Below are 20119 nucleotides of genomic sequence, written 5' to 3' on the forward strand. Positions count from 1 at the left end.
GAACCAGCAACGTCCATTGAGAAAAATAAGTGAACAGGGGACTCGTGTCAATCATCGGGCCAGCTCGTTGTACAGATGGACCCCCGATCAGCTCGACCGTCGACAACAACACCAGGTGCCTCCAGTCCCTTCCCCTCCCCCTCGCCCAGCCTCAGTGTCGCCCACATACCTGGCGCTGTAGTCCCGACCATCCCGGTCGACCTCGTCTCCTCCGATGGCATCAACGGCTACAACACGGCCCTGGTCACCGAGCTGTTGAGGCACAAGCGCAAAGCCCGCGATGTCAAGTCCTGCTTCCCTTGCCGACACCGAAAGGTCCGCTGCGACGGCGGCCTTCCGTGCTCCAACTGCGTCAAGAGAGACCACGTCTCGCTGTGTCGCCGCGTCACTACCACTCCCGGAGCCTCCTCGTCCGTGACCACCAAGCGAATATCCTCGTCAGTTGCCGCTACCTCGCCAAGATCCGTCGGCGGCGGCGGCGATCCTTACAGCGCCGGGAGTAATGGGTTTGCTACCTTTGACCCCACGACAACGGGACAACAACAGCAGCACAATGGCTATCTTGACCATAGCTCTCCAGATGTTGGAGTCAACGGATGGTGTGTGGGCGATTCGTCTTTCTTTTCTGTAAACATACACACATACACACATGCTGACAGTGCCCGGGTGGATGTGTTAGTTCGGGATATCCTCCCCCACCGCAGCCGCCACAGACGAGAGGACCACACCAAATAGCCTCACCAAACCCTCAACAACAACAACAACAACAACAACAACCCAGAGACAACCATCTTCCACCATTAGTACAATCACAACCACAACCACAAGATGATGATGACAACATCCTCGAACGTCTCGAAAACATTGAGCGGCAAATCCAGGCTCTCAAGTCGGACTTGGTCCAGCGCCGGTCCAACCGAGCATACCAGAATGCCGGCAACCACCAACCCCATGCCCAACCAGATGCGCAAACACCATCAGTGTCGCAGTATTCCGAGCATCACCACCACCACCACCACCACCACCAACCAGATACCCCCGACCTTCTCCCCCGCCTAGACTCGTTAGTAGCCACCACCTACGGCAACCATCACAGCGCTTCCTACAACGACAATCGTAAACCATCTTCCACCCAAGCCCGCTACGGCGCCACCCCGCCTGCCATCTCTCAGCTCGAAGCAACCTCCCTCTTCCGCGGAAAACATTTTGTCGAAGAAGCCACAGGCGCCACCATTTTTCTTGGTAGGCGTGCCGACCCTCCTCTTTCACTCGGCTGCTTCCAGGACCCTGCCCCTCTTTCCTCTCCCGGCGGGGACGCCGGCCTCAACGGACAGGGCGGAGCAGGAGGAGTCAGACACCACCAAGTCCAGCTGACCCCGCGGACGTATCCATTCACCAACCTGTGGACCCCCGAGGCCAAGCTAGGCGACGTTTGTCGGACACTGCCTTGTCAGAGCGACATCATCCGGTACTGGCAGGCTTTTGAGACGTATGTCTATCCGTTTTACCCGATTCTCATGGCGCCCGACGAGTTCAGGGCGAGTATCTATGCCTTCTTGTCAAGGCAGCCGATGATGAGTAGAGCGCAGCAGCAGGAGGCCGAGGGGGGATGGGGAATGGCAATGGCATGGCAGGAGGGCCGACGATGAGTTGGATCGAGGAAAATACGGATCCGAGTTGGCTGGCCTTGTTGTTTAGTGTGCTGGCGTGTGGGACCCAGTTTAGTGAGGATACGGCGGAGGAGAGGTATCTGAGGAGCAAGGTTTTTGGTGAGCATGAGCCTCCTTTTCTTTGGCGGCCGTAACGCGATGCTAACATGAAGGTGATTCCAGTTTGTTCAGCATTCCAATGCCTCAGAACAGCCAACCTCTTTTTCAAGACCGATCTGAACCAGATCCAAGCCATGGCTCTCGTTTGCCACTGCTTACGGAATAATCTGGAGACGAACAGTGCTTGGATACTCCTCGGCGCCACGATCCGGTTGGCGCAGAGTATTGGATTGCATGAGGCATCCATGCCGGGATCGCAGGGCGCATGGGCGAGCGAGGTCCATCGTAGCCAAGCGGCACATCTTTGGTCAGTCTCCCCCTCTTTTTATCTCTCGTTCGCCCAGCCACGCTAACAAGAGTCTCGAAACAGGCGCATGATCATCTGGCAAGACACCTTCCTTTCCCTCACCTACGACCGCCCGCCCGTCGCAACCTCCACCATCCTGCACAATGACATGCTCGGCACCCACCGCCACCTTGCCTCGTCGCGCTCGTCCAGCGTCAACCCCGACCCCTCGAAATACACCTTTACAGAAACCGTCTTCCGAGTTTGCCTTGTCGTTCTCGACTGGACCCGCGAGGGCACCGCGACTGCCCAATCTCCTACTGCCTTGTTCGGGACGGAAAAAGACCGCCGCTACTCGCAAATACACTCGCTGCTTCATTTTAAGCGCCAGTTCGAGCTGGTCCTACAAGATGCAGTCCAGTACCTCAGGGATGACTCGCACTGCAAGACTCGCCAAGAGCATTTGGAGCGATTGGGGCTCCAGATCCATGGGGCCAGTGCTTTGTGTAGGATGTATCGATCGTGTGTGAATTCGCTGCGTGAGGATCGTGGCCAGCAAGGGGGATATGACGCTGTCGGGATCCAGGGACAAGAGGAAGAACAGCTGACGAGCGAGTACGCCATGCATGCCACCGAAGCTGTTCGTGGATTCCTGGATATGTACCAGTTGAGTCCGACCGTGTGTCGGTCGTGGCCGTTTGTGCATAATGCGGTTAGTTCGGCGGTGATGTTGAGAGAGATTCTGGTTGGTGGTGGCCCAGGGGGCTCGTCGACTCCTACTTCCAGCCATCAGCAGCATCAGCACCCACAGCAGCAACAGCAGGGAAGTGGAATGCAGGCACTAAGAGAGGAATGGACGAGGAGGAGCGAACCCTTGGTTCAAAAGCTGATTGCCGTGTTGGAAAAGGAGGAAAGGGAGAGTGAGTGGTTGGATGCAGATACCAACGTGAGGCATTCGGGACCGCATTCGAGGGCGTTGAGAGCGCTCAAGGAGAGTTATGGGCGGTGACGACTGGTTATGTCCGGTGGTGAAATAGAGGTACAGATGGATACCTAGCATGGTTATGAAGCAGGGATAGACGTGGGACAATGCATTGACAGGAAATACACGATGGGCTGGTCTGGCATTGTAGACATAGCATACATGGAGTTTGTGTTTTTGGAAAGAGATGTCGAGTTTTGGATATTTCGGATTCATGTTTACGTCAGTTCTGTTGTTAGTACACGTGTAATGTCAGATGAAGTGTTGGCACCTGCCGGCCATGCATTCTGCGGTCATCACTGCAGTGATTCAGCGGGGCGGGTCTTTCTCGATCAGAGCATGGAACTTTGCAAAACTTTGCCGTCGGTGTACTCGCTGATCTCTCCCAGAAGTTGCCCGTTTTTTAAAATTCGAGCGAAGCGAGGTCCCTCCCCGGATGGGGCCGCCGGAGGCATCATCAGCAAGAACATGCCAGATCACCAAAGCGCATCACAAGCAGAGCACGCAATGGTTAGAGCAATACCCGATTTTCCATTCCAAGTCCACCGGGAAGGGCCAGAAGAGAAATAAGGATATATGTACAAACAGAAAACCCGCCCACTAGGTACCTCTAAGAATGCAGACAGACAGGAAAAGATCAATCTAGATGCAATTTCAACCGAACAACGACTAACACCGACAGAATGCCCGCCCCCTAGATGCAACGACACGACACGAGACAGAGAAAGTCAACCCCCACAACCATCAAATCATCATCAGTCTAGTCACCATCCCGCCCGCCTACCTGCTTACGCGCTGCTCTTAGCAGGCCACTCGGTCCTCCTCTTGGCAGTCACGTACAAGTTCAACGGCCTGATAAGCTGGAACTCGGGATCATACTCGATGGCCTCAAACCCTTCTCTCGCAAACTTGTACCTGTACACGAGCTCGGACAAGAGGACCTTGATCTCCAGCAGCGCAAAGTTGAAGCCAATGCACGACCGCGGGCCCGTGGCAAAGGGCATGTAGGCGCCGCGGTGACGGCTCTTGACCTCCTCCGTGTCCCAGCGGTCCGGGTCGAAGCGGAACGGGTCGTGCCAGTGCTCCGGGTTGGTGTGGATGGCGTACAGCGCCGGGATCATGATGACGTTCTCGGGCAGGCGGAAGCCGCCGGGGAGCACGACGTCCGTCTTGGTGGTGCGGCCGGGCTGGAACGAGGCGTTGTGCAGCCGCTGGGTTTCCTTGAGGAAGGCGTCGAGGAAGGGGAGCGAGTGGGCCAGGTCTGGGTCCCATTCGGTTTCGCTGGTGATGCCGTGGTCGATGAGCTCTTGGAGCAGCCGGTCTTGCATCTTGGGGTAGGTGACGATGCAGTAGATGCACCACGACAAGAGAGCGGAAGTGGTGGTGTAGCCGGCGCCTGTGACGACGAGCATGTTGGACAGGATCAGGCCCTTGGGGAAGTGCTCGCCCTTTTCGTCGACGGCGTTGAGCAGGTAGTCGGCCACGCACGAGGCCTTGGTGGCGGCCTCGTTGAGCGGGAGGTTCTCGATGCCCGACTTGGGCGCGGACTCGACGGTCTCGGCCAACTGGCCGTACGTGATCTGGCGGATCTCACGCAGCCTAGCCGGGTCGCCGAAGGGCAGCTGCTGGTACCAACTGCCGCGAGCCGTGACCTTCTTGTTGAGCGCCAGCAGCTTGACGATGTTGGTGACGAGGGAGTGCACCGGCGTGTCGACGGCGTCAAAGTGGTGGTAGTCGATACCCATGGCGAACTTGCCGACCGTTTGCGAGGCCAGCTTGACCATGTACTGATACACGTTCCAGGACTCGCCGCGGCTGTCGAGCTCGTCAAAGATCTTGAAGGAGCCGCGCACGCACTCCTGCATCAGAGGCGTGTAGTGGCGGACGGCCTTGGGACCCATGGCGGGCGGCAGGAACTTGTGGGCCAGACGCCAGTTCTCGGTCTCGGTGTCGCCGATGAAGATGGCCGAGTTGTCCTTGATGCCGAAGAGGGGGTGCTCCTCGGTGATCTTCTTGGTGAAGTAGGCCGATTCGGCGAGGGCCACGAGCGCCACGGCCGGGTCGTCGGTCAGGTAGTTGGTCCTGCCCATGTTGGTGGTCTTGATGACATGGCCGTACTTGCGGAACAGTCTGTAGTGGTTGCCCAAGTGGTCGGGGAAGATTTCATAGTAGGAGCCGACGATGGGAAGACCCTCGGGGCCCTGGGGGTCGCGGACAGGGTTGCCATCGATTCTGCAGGCGACAGGACCAGAAGCCCTGAGAACGTCCTCGACGGTCTTGAGCTCTTGTTCGTCATCGGCGTCAAAGTGGAAGGTGATGCCTGTTGTTGTTAGTATGCCGAGTCTAAGACAGAGAAAGGGGTTTGTTGACATACCGGTAGGCACAGCAATATGGTGGGCAAGACCAACAGCCCTCTTGAGCTCCTCAAGCTTCCACTTGGGATCGACAACGATGCCGCGGGCAGTTGATGGCTCATCACCAACGAGGAAGAACGTTTGTGATGACATGATGATGTTGTTGATCCAGGTGTAGACAACACTTGAAATGTTAGACACAGGTATCGATCATTCCGAATAAACTATCGCCAGGTGGTTTTGTAGTTTTATATATCAAATTATAGCCCCTTGGTGAGCAAAACATGGGGGAGGGGGATGATCGGGTCTCGGCATCTCGCTTTCCGCCGTCTGTTGCACTGCGACTGGGTCAGTGGCACTGTTGGCAGCATTACGCAAAAAGCAGAATTGCCAAAGAACCATCCAAGATCTGAGTGCGGGTAGGGTTGTTCTTCGAAGAGTTCGATGCCGTCAATCACCGATCATTGTCCGCCCCCTCCCCGCGCCCCGTGTCAGTGCAGGACCAATATCTAAAAATGGTGGAGTTTCGGGCCCATGTTTGGTCTTCGTCCGGTGTAAGTCCGGGCGGCAAGGACGGAAGGCCCACGAAGGAAAAGGGATGGAACAACGGGCATCGGCGGAAACCAGGGACGGGCCAAGGTGGTAACTCGACCGAAGTTCGCGCGCTCAACATGACCCACCGCAGACGTTGGGCAAGTGGCGGCGATCACCAATCGGATGGTGCAGAAATCCAACTGTCAAGCTTTCAGGGTTGCGACAAGGGGGGGGCGATGAAACTCGGAGATATCCATCGAGGGTGGACCACTTGCTGTTCTCGTCAACGAATGCAGCACAGGGTGACAGTCCATCATGAAAAGCAAGAGGAAAAAGTTACATGGACCTTCCAAGTCGAGAATAGGGCGGAGGCGTGGAGATTTCGAGACGGGGACCGAGGAAGGAGGTTCACCCGCTACTCCATCTAGCATGTCCCTCTGTTCGGCACCCGGTTCCGCAACGGCGCGCCGGGAATATCTCGCCGACCAGGGCGAGAATATCCAATTCCGGTTCCGACTTTGCGGTTTGTACATCCGTAGAGGTGTATACAAGAACGAATACCCCCTTTTTGACCATCACACCGGTTGTTCCAGTCTTGCTTGGTTCAACTTTATTTGTTGCTTGTGGGATCATATACACCGACTACACTCATTTTACTCTCTTGGTATCTCATTCGCAAGGCTGTAATATCCGGATTGCAACACTTGTTCAAAGCCAAGGAAAAATCATCATGGCCGCCACATTTACTCTGGACGACGTGCGCAAGCACAACAGCAAGGACGATGTCTGGATGGTCATTCACAACAAAGGTGACTTGTTCTTTCCCTCATTTCCACCGATGGTGACCCCTTTGCTGACCTTCTCAGTCTACAATGTCACAACATACCTCGAGGATCATCCTGGTGGCTCCATTATTCTTCGTGAGGTTGCCGGTACGGATGCGACCGAACAGTTTGTGGAAATCGGACACTCTGTCGAGGCCACCGATATCCTAAAAGAGCTCTACGTGGGTGATTTGGCGGAAGAGGTAGGTTTTGATCCCCGGCTTGTTTGTTTACTTGCCCCTGATTCATCGCTCACCAAATATTGTCTACAGGAACACGCTGAGGAGGTCGAGATTTTCAGGCCAACATATGAAAAGGTCGCTATGGAGGCCGCTGTCAAAGTCGAGAAAGCCACTGTCAGCAAGGTTAAGAAGAGTGTCAGGAGGACCATCGCCATGTCCTCCGTCATCGCCAGCGTTGGCGCCGTTGGTTTGGCCAAGGGCTGGTGGACTGGTCCCGAATGGGCTCTCGCCGCCGTCACCACCGCGCAAAAGCCCATCAACCAGCTCGCCGACTTTATCCGCTCCAAGTTTGCCCAAAACGGCAGCTCCTCCAAGCTCTTCTGGTGGGGCGTCGGCATCGCCACCGTCGTCGAGCTCTCCTTGACCACGGCCGCCACCACCTGGGCGCTCTCCAAGTTCGAGGCCCAAAGGGAGTTCACCCACTTCCCCCGCAGCCGTCCGGCCAAGAAGGAGCGCAAGGTGGCCATCCTCAAGATCCCCACCAACTCCACCTCGGGTCCTGCCGTCAAGCCTCCCGTCAAGGTGATGGATCCGGCCGACTGGCGCAAGTTCAAGCTGGTGCGCAAAGTGTTGGTGTCTCCCAACGTCTACCACCTCGTCTTCGCCCTCCCCCACCCCACCGACGTCCTCGGTCTTCCCACCGGCCAGCACGTCGCCCTCCGCGCGCTCATCGACGGTAAATCGGTCTCGCGTTCGTACACCCCCGTCTCCAACAACTCGGACCTCGGCCGCGTCGAGCTGCTCATCAAGGTCTACGACCAGGGCCTCATGACCAAGCACCTCGAGCGCATGGAGATTGGCGACCAGATCGAGATGCGCGGGCCCAAGGGCGCCATGCAGTACGTGCCCAACAGTTACGCCAAGGAGATTGGCATGATTGCCGGCGGCACGGGTATCACGCCCATGTACCAGCTCATCCGCGCCATCTGCGAGGACGAGAGCGACAAGACCAAGATCTCGCTGCTGTATGCCAACAACACCGAGGCGGACATCCTGCTGAGGGAGGAGCTCGATGGGTTCGTCAAGGCGTTCCCCGAGAAGCTGTCGGTGCAGTACGTCCTCGGCCAGGCGGACGAGAACTGGACGGGCCTTAGGGGTTTCGTAACTGCCGATATGATCAAGGATTTCTTGCCTCCTGCGGCGGATACCACCAAAATGTTGCTTTGCGGACCTCCTCCTATGGTGGCTGCCATGAGCAAGAATCTGGTTTCTCTTGGGTTCACGGCCCCTGGCACGCTTTCCAAGGCTACCGATCAGGTGTTTCTGTTTTAAGGCTAGGTCCTATGTACGGGTGTATGGGTGCCATTTTTGGGACTTTCTCCGGTGGGATATTTTGAGAGTTTGTTATTTAGAGGTAATGACATGGAGTGGTGGTGGTCATCATTACGTATGCTGTTGTAACTGCATTTACAGGGTTTGCGATCTAGATTCTTCAGGTAGAGGAAGCAAAATGGGTTCTCTGATTCGGATGTGGATGGGATATTACTGTTTTTCATATGAAAGACTTTTTCCTTTGTCATAGATTTGAACGATCATTTACATCATTGATGGTGCCTTTTGGGTGTTCGTGATTGTTGTCTTCTGTTCACGTATGACGAAGGTACCTTTGTCGAGGGGTTCTCTTAAAGTCTGAAAAGGCTGTAAATAACTCCTTAAACATCCTGTCCCTTCCACATGTCCCGAATGAAGAGTTCACTTACATCTGAGATGTTTTTGTGAAATTGGTGTCTCGTCAACGCACGAAATCTCCGACTGCGCAAACATTGATCATCGAAGAAAACGATCTTCAACTCGTCTCCACCTCCACTACGTTCGGGAACAACACCATCAAGGAGGCGAATTACTTGCCGGCACTAAAGAAATCCCATGCCTAGAACGAAAAATGTCCGATGCTAGGCACTGGACACCACCGTCGCCAAGCCCACTAATACCGGCGTTCCAGACTGCTGTCCGCCTGGGACATTCATTGAAAACATCGGGTGGGCATGGTCGATACTTCGAAGAATTCCTTTCTTGACCCGACTCCACAAATGAGGCATATGGAAACATGATGCCCCTGACAGACAAAGGCCTGTCCCTGCTCGCTGGCTCCATCGTCAACCCACAAAGTCTCCGGGGACCGTGCAAGATTCGATCACTTGATGACGTCGATGTATTTGTCTGGACCAGTTTCGCCATTGACCCCTGCACAGCAACCCAAACACACGCCCACTAACCCAGGTTGTTGACCGTTAGTTACCTGTTGGCCGTTGGTAAAGCCGAGCTACACCGTCGAGACCGTCTACACGTGTACCTACGAGCGGTGTTGAATCTCCTCACTCCGATACGGTAGCGAGTTTCACCCGTCCGAGCCGTGCATGCGCAAAAGAATATATGGATCCATCAAGTCAAATCACATCGGCACGCTCGGGACACGACGAGATAACCCTCAAAGTTCAGGACGACGAACGAGGGGCGAGCTTTCGCATGAAGCGAGATTCTTGGAAGATGGTTGGTTGTACGAAACTTGGATTTTGAATCGGTCTGGCTGTCGAGGCTCGCTGATCGGGCACGGAGATTACCTCTAAGGGGCACTAGGAGAATTATGCACCAGCTTCATCGGTCACTACACCAACATCGACGCACGTGGCCTCGACGGTCTTCAGCCTTGACGCTCATCCCGGCATCTCCAGAATCATGTCCCAGCCTGTCGGTCCGATCTGGCACGTTTCGTCATTTCCTTGCATTGAGCTGTCAGATCCCGTTCTTCTGATTGGACCTTCTAGCCATCTCTCTCTCTCTCTCTCTCTGATTTCTCCCATATGTTCTCCAAAGCACAGACTCAGAGTTCATCGCGTCTTGGACTCAAGACCGGACCCTTTTGTTGGTATGTACCTATTCCGGGACATCTTTTCTTAGGACTGGAACTGCTGAAGTGGATGACAGGCTTGATAGCCCGGCCGCCGTGCCCGCCGATTGGGTTTTGAACTCGCGAAACAAGCTGCTGACACCGGGCTTTCCTCGTCCGAGCTTCGGCCGGCCATGCTCCCCTTCCTTCCCCTTGTATCCCATCCCATAACATCCCATACTAACATATCCATGATATCGATCATCAATGGGATCTCCCTTGAATTATCCTCGCATTGCCCATTTTTGTACCGGACCTTCCCGTGCACCTTATCACGATTCACCAGCACCTGACCAACAACCAAGATAGTAGCCGACGGAGTTCTCGGGACGGCCAGGCCAGTCTTCAAAGTTTCCATGCACACGGCTTGGTCGGTGCCGCGAGAACTCGTAACTGATGGGTGCTATTTCCATGGCACCTATACCCGGATTCAGGAAACCTTGCTCTGAATATATGCTGTATATATCTGCCATGCTTTGACCATGTTGGAGCGTTGTCAGCATATTCCTTCATCATTCATTCTGTCTAGAAACCATTGTCCATTCATCGCATCTTTCACTTTTCACCTACCACCTTACCGTAAAACGACCACACTTGATACCCGACTGCAAACACATATCCAACATGGTCTGGTCAGCCCCCTATATCGGCTCCCGCCCCGTCACCATCCTGGGCGGTGGTGTCCTCGGCCGCCGCATCGCCTGCTCCTACGTCGCCGGCGGTTTCAATGTGCACATCCGGGATCCCTCTCCCCAAGCACGTGAGGACGCCCTCAAGTACATTGACGACAACAAGGAATTCTACACCACCTTCTGCCCCAACGGCAAGCCCGCTCCGTACGGCACCTACACGGCGTCGGCCGACATCGAGACGGCGGTTAAGGACGCATGGCTCGTCATCGAGGCGGTGCCGGAGAAGATCGAGCTCAAGATTGATACCTTTGGGCAGCTGGACAAGTACGCGCCCAAGGACTGTATCCTGGGATCCAACTCGAGCAGTTTCAGGAGCGGGTTGATGCTGGACCTGGTCAGCGACGAGAGGAGAAAGATGGTGTGCAATGTGCACTACACAATGCCCCCGATGGTGAGGACGGTGGAGTTGATGAGCGATGGGTATACCCATCAAGAGATCTTTCCGTTCTTGAGCGACGTGCTCAGGCTGTGCGGCATGCTCCCGGCGACGGCAAGGAAGGAGTCTACTGGGTGAGTTTCCACGCCCCCTATCCTGGCCGACGATCCACTTGGACCCCCGAGAGATCACCACTGACACTTGCTAGCTTCATCTTCAACCGCATTTGGGCTGCGGTCAAGCGCGAAATCCTCACCACCCTCGCCGAGGGAGTCTCGGACGCCGCCGAGATTGACGCCCTCTGGGCTCACATGTTCCAGACCTCGGTCGTCCCCTGCCAAATGATGGACCGCGTTGGCCTTGACACCGTCGCTTTCATCGAGGACAACTACATCAACGAGCGCAAGCTCGACGGGTCCCTGACCGTTGACTGGCTCCGCAAACACTACATCGCCCAGGGCAAGCTCGGTCTCAAGACCCCCGAGCAGGGTGGTCTCTACCCTCCCTCCACCGTCGTCGCCGCCGCCGGCACCACCACCGCCGAGAAGCAGATGCCGCCCATCTTCGTCCTCGACGTTGGTCTCGGCGCCAATTCCCCCGCCTACCCCTCCCTCGCCGGCATTTCCACCAACGGCAAGATCCTCCGCCTCGACGCACCCAACCAGCCGCCCAAGGCCCTCGTCACCGGCCTCCCCCTCCCCGACGGCATCGACGTCGACCCGTCCGCCAACCGCATGTACTGGACCAACATGGGCGCCGACGTGACCGCCAAGGATGGCTCGCTCATGTCCGCCACCCTGGACGGCACCGACAAGAAGGTCCTCTTGGGCGACGGCATCCTCACGACGCCCAAGCAGCTCGTGCTCGTCAAGGACCAGGAGTCAGGCACCGAGAAGCTCTATTTTTGCGACCGCGAGGGCTGTTCCGTGCACCGGTGCAACGTCGACGGCAGCGAGCACGAAGTCCTCGTGCAAAATCCCGGCGGTGTCGGTGACTTGATGGACTGGTGCGTCGGCATCACCGTCGACCTTAAGCAGCGCAAGTTCTACTGGACGCAAAAGGGTCCTGCCAAGTCCAACCTCGGTCGCATTTTCCGCGCCAACATGGATTATGATTTCCTCGCTGCCGGCGAGACTGCTTCGAACCGCTCCGATATCGAGGTCGTGTTCGACAAGCTGCCTGAGCCGATTGATGTCGAGATGGAGAGCGAGACGGGGGTGCTGTACTGGACTGATCGCGGTGAGCACCCGCGCGGTTGCTCGCTGAACTGCGCCAAGGTCTCGGGCAACGGCGAGGGCGACATGATGGAGGTCAAGATTCTGGCGAGACGGTTCCATGAGCCGATTGGCCTCAAGTTGGATCTGGCCAGGAAGCAGATCTTTGTGTGCGACTTGGGTGGGAGCGTGTATGCGGTTGATGTCGAGACGGGCAAGAAGACGGTTGTGCATCGCGATGAGGGGTCGTATACGGGTCTTGTTACTCTGCCTGGGATTTAGACGGGGGAGTCATCGTCATCGGTTTTTGTTGCATAGGGTGGTGGTTGGGATAGCATCGTGGTCGGCGTCGGTCGGTCGCTTGAAATTTTCGGATTATTGGAATGTGATTGTCTCTTTGTGGTTTTCATGTGATGCCTAGGTTAGAAATCAAAGCATCAATTAGTAGGTACTGACCTGGCGTCTTCGTGCCATGCTTCGTGTTGTTGGGTAATTTGGTGTTTTGGTCAAAATTCCATTGCCGCTGGATGCCCCCCACCGGTTCGTGCCAAGAAATACCATAGCGGCCAAAGAGAAATTGTTAGCGCCCGTTGCCACAGCATTTAAGTAGGCGATGGTCGTACAAGTAAACAGAACACATTACGGTCCGTACATTACGTGCATCCACGCATCTTTGTTCGATCTTTGGATCTAGCTTCTAAGCATTTCGTATATCATTGTACTCCCTGTTACACTTTTGTGAAAGCGAGCGAGACGTATTGACTGTTATTCTTCTGATCCGCAGAGACCACCTCAAAAAGGCACCCAGCAAGCGTAATATCTCCATGTGATGAATTGTTTCCTGTAACCTTATACCCTGCGTCATCATCATTGTTTGCAGGCCAAACTCCGAACGCCATCGATATGCTGCTGCTGTTATCGTTTCCTTCTTCCTCCTCACCTGAATAGGTATTCACCTCAGTTACCAGGCACAACCCCCAAAACACCGCCATCCACACAAATCACACTCCCGTTGACATAGCGATCCTTGGCCAAAAACAGCACTGCCATGGCCATCTCCTCATCATGCCCCGCCCTCTGCGCCGGCACCTTGTGACCGTGTCCCTTGACCTTGTCATCCGACAAGTCGCTCTTATTCTGCTCATCACTCTCCCCCGTCGTCATCTCGCTCGGGAAATACCCGGGCGCAATCGAGTTCACCCGCACGCCCGTCTTCTCAAACTCGGTCGACATCAGCTTGGTCAAGTGCACCGTCGCCCCCTTGGACGCGTTATAGGCAAAGTGTTTCTGCGCGTTGCGCATGATGCCCGACATGGAGCTGATGACGATCACGTTGCCCGCCATGTGGTTGTGGCCCTCGGGGTGGGCGGCGCTGCAGGCTTGCAGCAGAGGCAAGAAGGCGATGGTAGTAAAATAAACCGACGAAACGTTGGTGGTGAAGACGGACGACCAGTCGGAAAAGTTTTCCTTGGTCCAGAGCTCGTGGGCAATGTCCTTGGCCGACGAGGAGACGGACGGGTCGGCTTTGGGGCCCGAGATGCCGGCGTTGCAGACGAGCAGGTTGAGATGCGGTTCAAGCGACGAGAACTTGTGCACGAGGGATTCAAGTGACTCTTTGTTGGTGACGTCGCAGGGGCCGATGCTAGACACACGGGTTTAGTTAGGAGGGTGTTTTTCCTTGGTGAATCCGCGAGGAGAGCAAAACAAACGACTGGACTCACGGAATAATCTTGCCATTTCCCTCTTTGGGACTATGTTCCTTGGCCGCATTCACAAGAACCCCATACCGCCGCCCCGTAATGTACACGCGGGCGCCGTTGGCAGCAAGCGCTTGGGCGTTCATCAGACCGATGCCGGTGCCGCCGCCCGTGACGAGACAGGCCCAGCCATCGACGTTGAAGAGCTTGGAAGCTTGGAGGTTGTGCGTGCCGACCATTTTGTGTTATTCGCGTGGTTGGGCTGGATTGGGTTGGATGATGGCTCTCTAATTGTTGTTTCGTCTTCTCCTGGAATCAGAGGAGCAACAACGATATAAAAGGAAACTGAACAAATCCGTCCTCCTTCTTCAAACGACGTCATTTCCAAGGTACGACATGCCTACGTCATCGGGCAGCCCCAATCAACGGTCCGAGTGCCTGAAAGACGGAAGGTTCGCCAGTCACAGCGCTTCCCGTCATACAGCAGCACGATGTAAACAGTTTTCCGCTTTCGGTATCCCGCAGCATTGCCCGTTGTCCGTTCATCGGATTTCGAGGTACGAATCGACCAAGGCCAAGAACTTAAAAAGACGTTGGATTCCACTGTATCACGAACTAAAGAATCAAAAGAAAAGGGACAACCAGACAAAAGATACAAAGAATATCATAAAGAGTTCATTACATAAGATATTATCTATCATCTTCCTCCAAAAAAACACCGAGTCTAGGTAACTGCGAGAGAGGTATCACAACTTTCTTCCATCCCACCCATCCATGCCTTCCACATCCGATATCCGCAACATGACGCCAAATGCGCAAACAAAGTAAGAAACCAAACCCAACATCACGCACATGTTCGTCATCTCATATGTCCATTACCTACTCACTTCTTTTCCTCCTTCTCCTCCTTCTTCCCAAACAGACCCTCCACACTCTCCTTCACAGTGCTAACCACCGCTCCCACAACGCTTGCCACAAAGCCAAAGCCGAATGACCACCCCTTGACTCTGACAGTGTAGATGAAGAAGTACACGAGCCTGTTCATCAGTTTGTTAGCATTTCTGTTTCAACAATTGCCAAAAGCAGGGAAATACTCACGCCCAGTTAGAGACACAAAACGCCGCAAAAATACCAAAGTTCCTCCACATCTGGCTCGACTTCACGTTCAGACTGGCCAAGTACTCCTCGCCGTCCGCATACGGACAATACCCACACTCAAACCCGCCATCGTTACCAACTCCTATTGTCGTCAAGTACCCCTTGCCCACATCAGACAACCAAGTACCCGCAAAGCTCTGGCACGACTCTCCCACCGGCGGGCGGAACACAGCCATCTCGTTATCAGCGCAGTGGACAGTCTGTCCTCGAAGGACGGCAGCCATGTTGCCGCCGATCCAGTACGTCGCCGGGTTGATGTAGTACAACCACCACTTCCATGCAACGTTCATCTGTTGCCACGGCACCACGACGCCGTTAAACAGTGAAAAGATAACAAGGAAGAACGGCAAAACGTTGGTGATGACGGTGAAAGAGGGAGCAAAAGCGCAAATCCACTGGCCCCAGCTAGCAATGAAGACCATGAAGGCGACGCTCATCAGCCAGACGTAGACTGCTGACTCTGACTCGGTGGAGCCAGCACCGCGGGGCAAGCCGGTAGGGAGATACCATGCCAAAAAGTAAATGGTGCCAGCCACGACCGAGCCAGGGATCTCCGAGAGAATCTCAGCGGTGCAGTAGGCTACCCAGCCGTAGATGCGGGACGGGTGTTCGCGCGCTTCCCAGAGAGAGCGGGACATGTAGAACTTGGGCAGGACGGCGTTGAGGACGGTGCTGGGGATCATGATGATCAGGAAGGCCGTGAAGAGGGTGTTTTGGAGGTCGGTGAGGGAGAGCGGGCGGGAATAGTGTGGAGACGAAATCTTCCAGTAGGTGAAGCCGTTGAAGATGCCCATGATCAAGCAAATGAACAGACGGCCGTAGAGGTACGAGGGGTCGCGCCATTGGCGGATGAACATGCGCTTGGTAAGGAGCCAGGCTTGCGTGGGAATGGGCGCTGCGAACTCGTGCTGGACAGGCTGAGCTTGGTCGTTGGCGAGGCTAAGTTGGTTGGCCAAGGCCCGGGCTTTCTTGATCTGGCTGATCTCGGTAAGGACTTGACGGTACTCTTCACTCTCCTTCCACTCCGTCGCCCAAACAATCCTCCTGCTCTTCCCATCCTCACCCTTTCGTTTGTGCGGCTTCGCGGCGGTCTCGAGAAGGAACTCGGCCACGTTCTTGCCCGGCGGACACTCGACACCCCGAGCGGCAAAGTAGTTGACGACCGAAGAGCCGTTTTCGCCAACGGGACCAAAGTAGAAGACATTACCGCCAGGGTTCAGGGCCAGGATCTTGTCAAACTCCTGGATCAGATCGGAACTGGGCTGATGGATGGTGCAAATGATGGCCTGTCCAGCCGCACACAACTTCCTCAGGAAGCGGACGATGGACATGGCCGACTGCGAATCCAAGCCACTGGTGGGCTCGTCAAGGAACAGCAAGAGCGAAGGCTTGGCGGCCAGCTCAACACCAATGGTCAACCGCTTCTTCTGCTCGACTCCCAGGGAAGCAATGATGGCGTCTTGAATCTCTTCCAGCTCAAGGAGGTTGATGATGCTATCCACGTATGCAAGCTTTTCGGCCCGGGGAGTGTCGCGGGATTGGCGCAGGAGGGCCGAGAATTCGAGGGCTTCACGGATGGTGGTGGACTCATCGTGCAGGTCCATTTGCTCGACAAAGCCGGTGCTGCGCTGAAATTCGGGTCCAAGGGGCTTGCTGTCAACGAGCATATCGCCAGTGACGACACCAACGGTTTGGCGCTGAGACAACGTGTTGAGAAGGGTCGTCTTGCCGGCTCCCGAGGCACCCATCAACGCGACCATGACGCCTGGTTTGACGTAGCCAGTGACGTTGTTCAACAGACGCTTGGGGCCTTGGGGCGTGGGAACGGTGTAAGTGACATTCTCCCACGTGAAGACCTTCTGGGACTTTTCGATGGTGCCATCCATATCCTTGCGAGATGGGCCCTGGGGCGTTTTCTTGCCGATATCGTCGGTAGAGGAGCCCCTCGAGCTGCCCTTTTCTTCGTCATGCTGGCCTTGGTTGCCGAGCGTCAAGTTCTTCTTGGCCTTGGAAGTCTTCTTGAACACCAGCGCGCCGCCGCCACCACCAACAAAGGACAGCTTCTCAGTCGCCAACACGGTAACCAGCAGATAGAGTACAGAAAAGGCAATGATGACCGCCCAGTTCCTCCACAAGTGTCCCCTCGTGTACTGGAACTGCTGGGCGAGATAGGCATCCCCGTTCACCGTGTCATCCCCCGGCATACCACCCGGCAGCGTGCATCCCTGATTCTGCTGCTGGACGCCAGGGCCCTGGGGCACCAACATACCCGGCGAGCACTGCATCTGCCTTCCGTGGAAGTCATTGGTCAGGACGGCCTCAAACGAGTAGCCGACAGGACTGACATAGTACAACCAGCCGAACCAGATCTTCTGGCCGAGCATGACGGGCTTGGCGATGACGTAGCCACAGTACATGACGATCAAGTTGAGAGCCAGCCCGGCAAACCGCACTGCGTCGTCGATGGTGGGACTTAGAGCAGCAAACATGCGATACAAGGCGGTCAGGCAGTACGTGGTCGTGAAGATCAAGAGGACGTAGGTGAAGAACTTGCCCGGGTCGCGGTCCAGCCCCGTCATGAAGTAGACAATCAAGCTGAAGACGATGACCTGGATGAGCAACAAGGGGAAATCGAGAATTGCGCGAGCGAGATTAACAGCCGATGGTCGGTAAAAAGCATACGCCTTGTGCCTTTCCACCACCGCCCGTCCACTGACAGCCTTCATCAGCTCTCCCATCTGGAGCCAGCCGAGGAAGATGATGCTGTAGAAGGTGGTACCGCCTCTCATGAAAGCGCCGGAAGTATCCAAGGGGGAATCGTAGAACAGAGAGCTGACGACAAGAGCGCAGCCAATAATGATGAAGAACTTGGTCCGCAGTTCCTGCTTGTCGCCCCAAGCCAGCCAGGCCTCGCGGCGCGTGCAGGCGGCGACTTGCTTGAAGAAAGAGACGGTGTAGTTGGACTCTTTGGAGACACGGCGGGACTTTTGCGACACAACAGACTCCTTAAAGGCATGGGTGTCGGCGTGGTTGGTTTCTTGGAGGTGGGATTCGTAGTCGCGAACGTCGGCGAGGACGTCTTGGTAGGCTTCGCTGGCGAGGAAAGCCTTTTCGAGTTCTTCAGCCGTTTTGGGGCAGCGGTCTTTCCAGCCGGGGCGGAACTGGCGAGAGTTGGGGTCACAGATGGAGGTCAAAAAGTCGGGGGTGGTTTGGCGAGGGGGCGCGTGGAAACCGAGATCGATAAAGTACTGTCTGGCTTTGGACGCCGGACCCTGGTAGAGCATCCTGCCCTCGTCAATGACAAGAACCTTGTCCATCAGCTCGTAGATACCCTCGCCAGCTTGGTACAGCGTGGTGATGGTGGTGCGGTCACTGACGTCGGTCATGATGCGCAGCGAGCGGGCATAGTCGAGAGCAGAAGAAGCGTCGAGGCCACGGGTGGAGTTGTCCCAACAGACGACAGACGACTTGGTCGCCAGCGACTCCTGGATAGAGACACGCTTGCGCTCGCCACCTGACACGCCGCGAACGTAGGCGTCACCGACGATGGTGTGGCGGGTATGCGACATGGCGAACATCTTGAGCAGAGCGGTGATGATCAGCTCCACGTCGCCGCGCAGGCGCTTCTTGGTCTTGTTGAGGAGGGAGAACTTGAGTGTTTGCTCGACGGTGAGGGTGGGCAGATGAATGTCGTCTTCGCCATTGTACACGACTTCGCCGCGGTACTTTTTGGCTACTTCTTCGGCGGAGATACCGCCATAGTGGACTTCACCCTCGACGGCAGCGTAATCTCCGCGGTTGTTGGCGGCCACCTTGAGGAAGGTGCTGCAGCCGCTGCCTGGACGACCAAGGACAAGCATGATCTCTCCATGACGGACGACACCAGTGAAGTTGTGGAGAAGCGTGCGAAGCTCGGGCTGGCGGCCGAAGCGCAAAGCGGGCATGTAGTTGCCGATAATGCGGTAGAGATCAGGGCCAAAGGTGCCCAGGATGGCTTCGGGAAGGGTTCGGACAAAGGTGGCGCCGGTGCTGACGCCCTTGACGGTGAGGTTCTTGAAGACGACGCCGACCTTTTTGGTGGACTCGCCGGCTTCGTTGCGCTTCTCGAGATGGCCATCACGCATGAACTGCTCGAGGTGAAAGTCGTCGCCGCTGTTACGCTCGCTGGACGAAACGTCTCTGTTATCGCCTTCGTCCTCGGATTCCTCCTGGTCCTGAGGCTTGGCATCGCCCATGGCGTTGCTCACGGCAACTGACAAGCGCTTGAACAAGCCATCTGGTCTCCCTCCACTGGTGGCGCGAGAGGCGCGAGATGCCCTCGAAGCCGGGCGTGAAGATGGTCTTGATGCTGTCGATCTCTCCCTGCTCAAGCGTGAAAGACCTAGTTGCAGCTCTTGGAATTCCTGCATGGCAGCCTCCCTGTCGACAGGCCCGCCGACATCGCGCTCTCCCCAGGCGCCATCGCCATCGCCATCGCCATGGTGGGATATCGACGAGGTGCTGAGTTCTGGGTTTGTCTCTTCGGGCTTCTCATCATCGTCACGACTTGCCCGGTGGTGGAGTTCGTTGGGAAGCGTGTTGGCAGCGCTTCGACGGTAGGCCTCCTCGGACTGATGGCCGAGCATGATGGGCCGGTATGTTTTGTGGAGGATTCCACTTGTTCCTGCGTTTGGTGTTGCACACTTGTCTGTGATGTTGTGTGTGTGTCGGTGAGAAAATGGTTGATTAGGGTTGGAAAATACGAGTAAAAAAAAGAAGAAGCGAAGAACTTTTGCTTCCTGGGAAGGAATGACTGACTGCAGTCTGTCAGCAAAAATGTCCCATGTCGTGTCAAGAAAAGGCAGGAAGGATCGAGTCTTACTTTATCTCCGACTGAATTGTGTCAAGACCGGAAAGTTCCATTCACCAACAAGCAGTGTGTGCCTGCCTTATGTGTTGGTTGTCGATCCCAGTGGCGACCAATCAAAGGGCCCCCAAGATGGGAAATCCGAAAAGGGGAAAAAGAAGAAGGAACCAAAGGGCTGAAAAGACGGTAAAACACCCGGCACTTCAGTTTCAAGGATGGAGGGGGGCAGAGGGGGGACCTGGACCGTCAGTCTTTTTT

General features: G+C 55.7%; 6 protein-coding genes across 6 annotated transcripts; 3 read left to right on the plus strand and 3 right to left on the minus strand.

The window, feature by feature from the left end:
• Window positions 1-75: 75 nt before the first annotated feature.
• On the plus strand, window positions 76-3188 carry B0T23DRAFT_406702 (uncharacterized protein; the record flags this gene model as incomplete). Its single annotated transcript, XM_062839130.1, has 5 exons — window positions 76-601; window positions 829-1578; window positions 1635-1746; window positions 2140-2975; window positions 3157-3188. The coding sequence occupies 5 exons, from the start codon at window positions 76-78 to the stop codon at window positions 3186-3188; spliced, it is 2256 nt and encodes a 751-aa protein (XP_062691295.1).
• A 637-nt stretch (window positions 3189-3825) lies between these two features.
• On the minus strand, window positions 3826-5544 carry B0T23DRAFT_398098 (cytochrome P450; the record flags this gene model as incomplete). Its single annotated transcript, XM_062838344.1, has 2 exons — window positions 3826-5357; window positions 5412-5544. 2 exons carry the CDS (start codon window positions 5542-5544, stop codon window positions 3826-3828), a joined length of 1665 nt encoding a protein of 554 aa, XP_062691296.1.
• A 1013-nt stretch (window positions 5545-6557) lies between these two features.
• On the plus strand, window positions 6558-8603 carry B0T23DRAFT_204352 (uncharacterized protein). Its single transcript, XM_062833442.1, has 3 exons — window positions 6558-6734; window positions 6792-6952; window positions 7022-8603. The coding sequence occupies exons 1-3, from the start codon at window positions 6656-6658 to the stop codon at window positions 8261-8263; spliced, it is 1482 nt and encodes a 493-aa protein (XP_062691297.1). The 5' UTR covers window positions 6558-6655; the 3' UTR covers window positions 8264-8603.
• A 1899-nt stretch (window positions 8604-10502) lies between these two features.
• On the plus strand, window positions 10503-12442 carry B0T23DRAFT_321039 (uncharacterized protein; the record flags this gene model as incomplete). Its single annotated transcript, XM_062835208.1, has 2 exons — window positions 10503-11080; window positions 11155-12442. The coding sequence occupies 2 exons, from the start codon at window positions 10503-10505 to the stop codon at window positions 12440-12442; spliced, it is 1866 nt and encodes a 621-aa protein (XP_062691298.1).
• Window positions 12443-12813: 371 nt separating this feature from the next.
• Window positions 12814-14436, minus strand: B0T23DRAFT_414472 (uncharacterized protein). The gene is made up of 2 exons (XM_062839567.1): window positions 13882-14436; window positions 12814-13802 (listed from the first exon to the last, which is right to left on the minus strand). Exons 1-2 carry the CDS (start codon window positions 14094-14096, stop codon window positions 13118-13120), a joined length of 900 nt encoding a protein of 299 aa, XP_062691299.1. The 5' UTR covers window positions 14097-14436; the 3' UTR covers window positions 12814-13117.
• A 304-nt stretch (window positions 14437-14740) lies between these two features.
• Window positions 14741-19640, minus strand: B0T23DRAFT_321252 (ABC-2 type transporter-domain-containing protein; the record flags this gene model as incomplete). The annotated part of the gene is made up of 2 exons (XM_062835217.1): window positions 14741-14894; window positions 14956-19640. The coding sequence occupies 2 exons, from the start codon at window positions 19638-19640 to the stop codon at window positions 14741-14743; spliced, it is 4839 nt and encodes a 1612-aa protein (XP_062691300.1).
• Between the last annotated feature and the right edge of the window lie 479 nt (window positions 19641-20119).

The sequence above is a fragment of the Neurospora hispaniola genome (assembly GCF_033458365.1).
Source record: "Neurospora hispaniola strain FGSC 10403 chromosome Unknown B0T23scaffold_6, whole genome shotgun sequence".
NCBI classification, from domain to species: Eukaryota; Fungi; Ascomycota; class Sordariomycetes; order Sordariales; family Sordariaceae; genus Neurospora; species Neurospora hispaniola.

Bases quoted from the DNA above. Each gene is read 5' to 3' on its own strand.
- B0T23DRAFT_414472 (XM_062839567.1), bottom strand. From the start codon at position 14,096: ATGGTCGGCACGCACAACCTCCAAGCTTCCAAGCTCTTCAACGTCGAT. The intron at 13,803-13,881 runs GTGAGTCCAGTC...CCGTGTGTCTAG, and splicing joins GGAAATGGCAAGATTATTCC to CATCGGCCCCTGCGACGTCA.
- B0T23DRAFT_204352 (XM_062833442.1), top strand. From the start codon at position 6,656: ATGGCCGCCACATTTACTCTGGACGACGTGCGCAAGCACAACAGCAAG. The intron at 6,735-6,791 runs GTGACTTGTTCT...TGACCTTCTCAG, and splicing joins GATGGTCATTCACAACAAAG to TCTACAATGTCACAACATAC. The intron at 6,953-7,021 runs GTAGGTTTTGAT...TATTGTCTACAG, and splicing joins TGGGTGATTTGGCGGAAGAG to GAACACGCTGAGGAGGTCGA.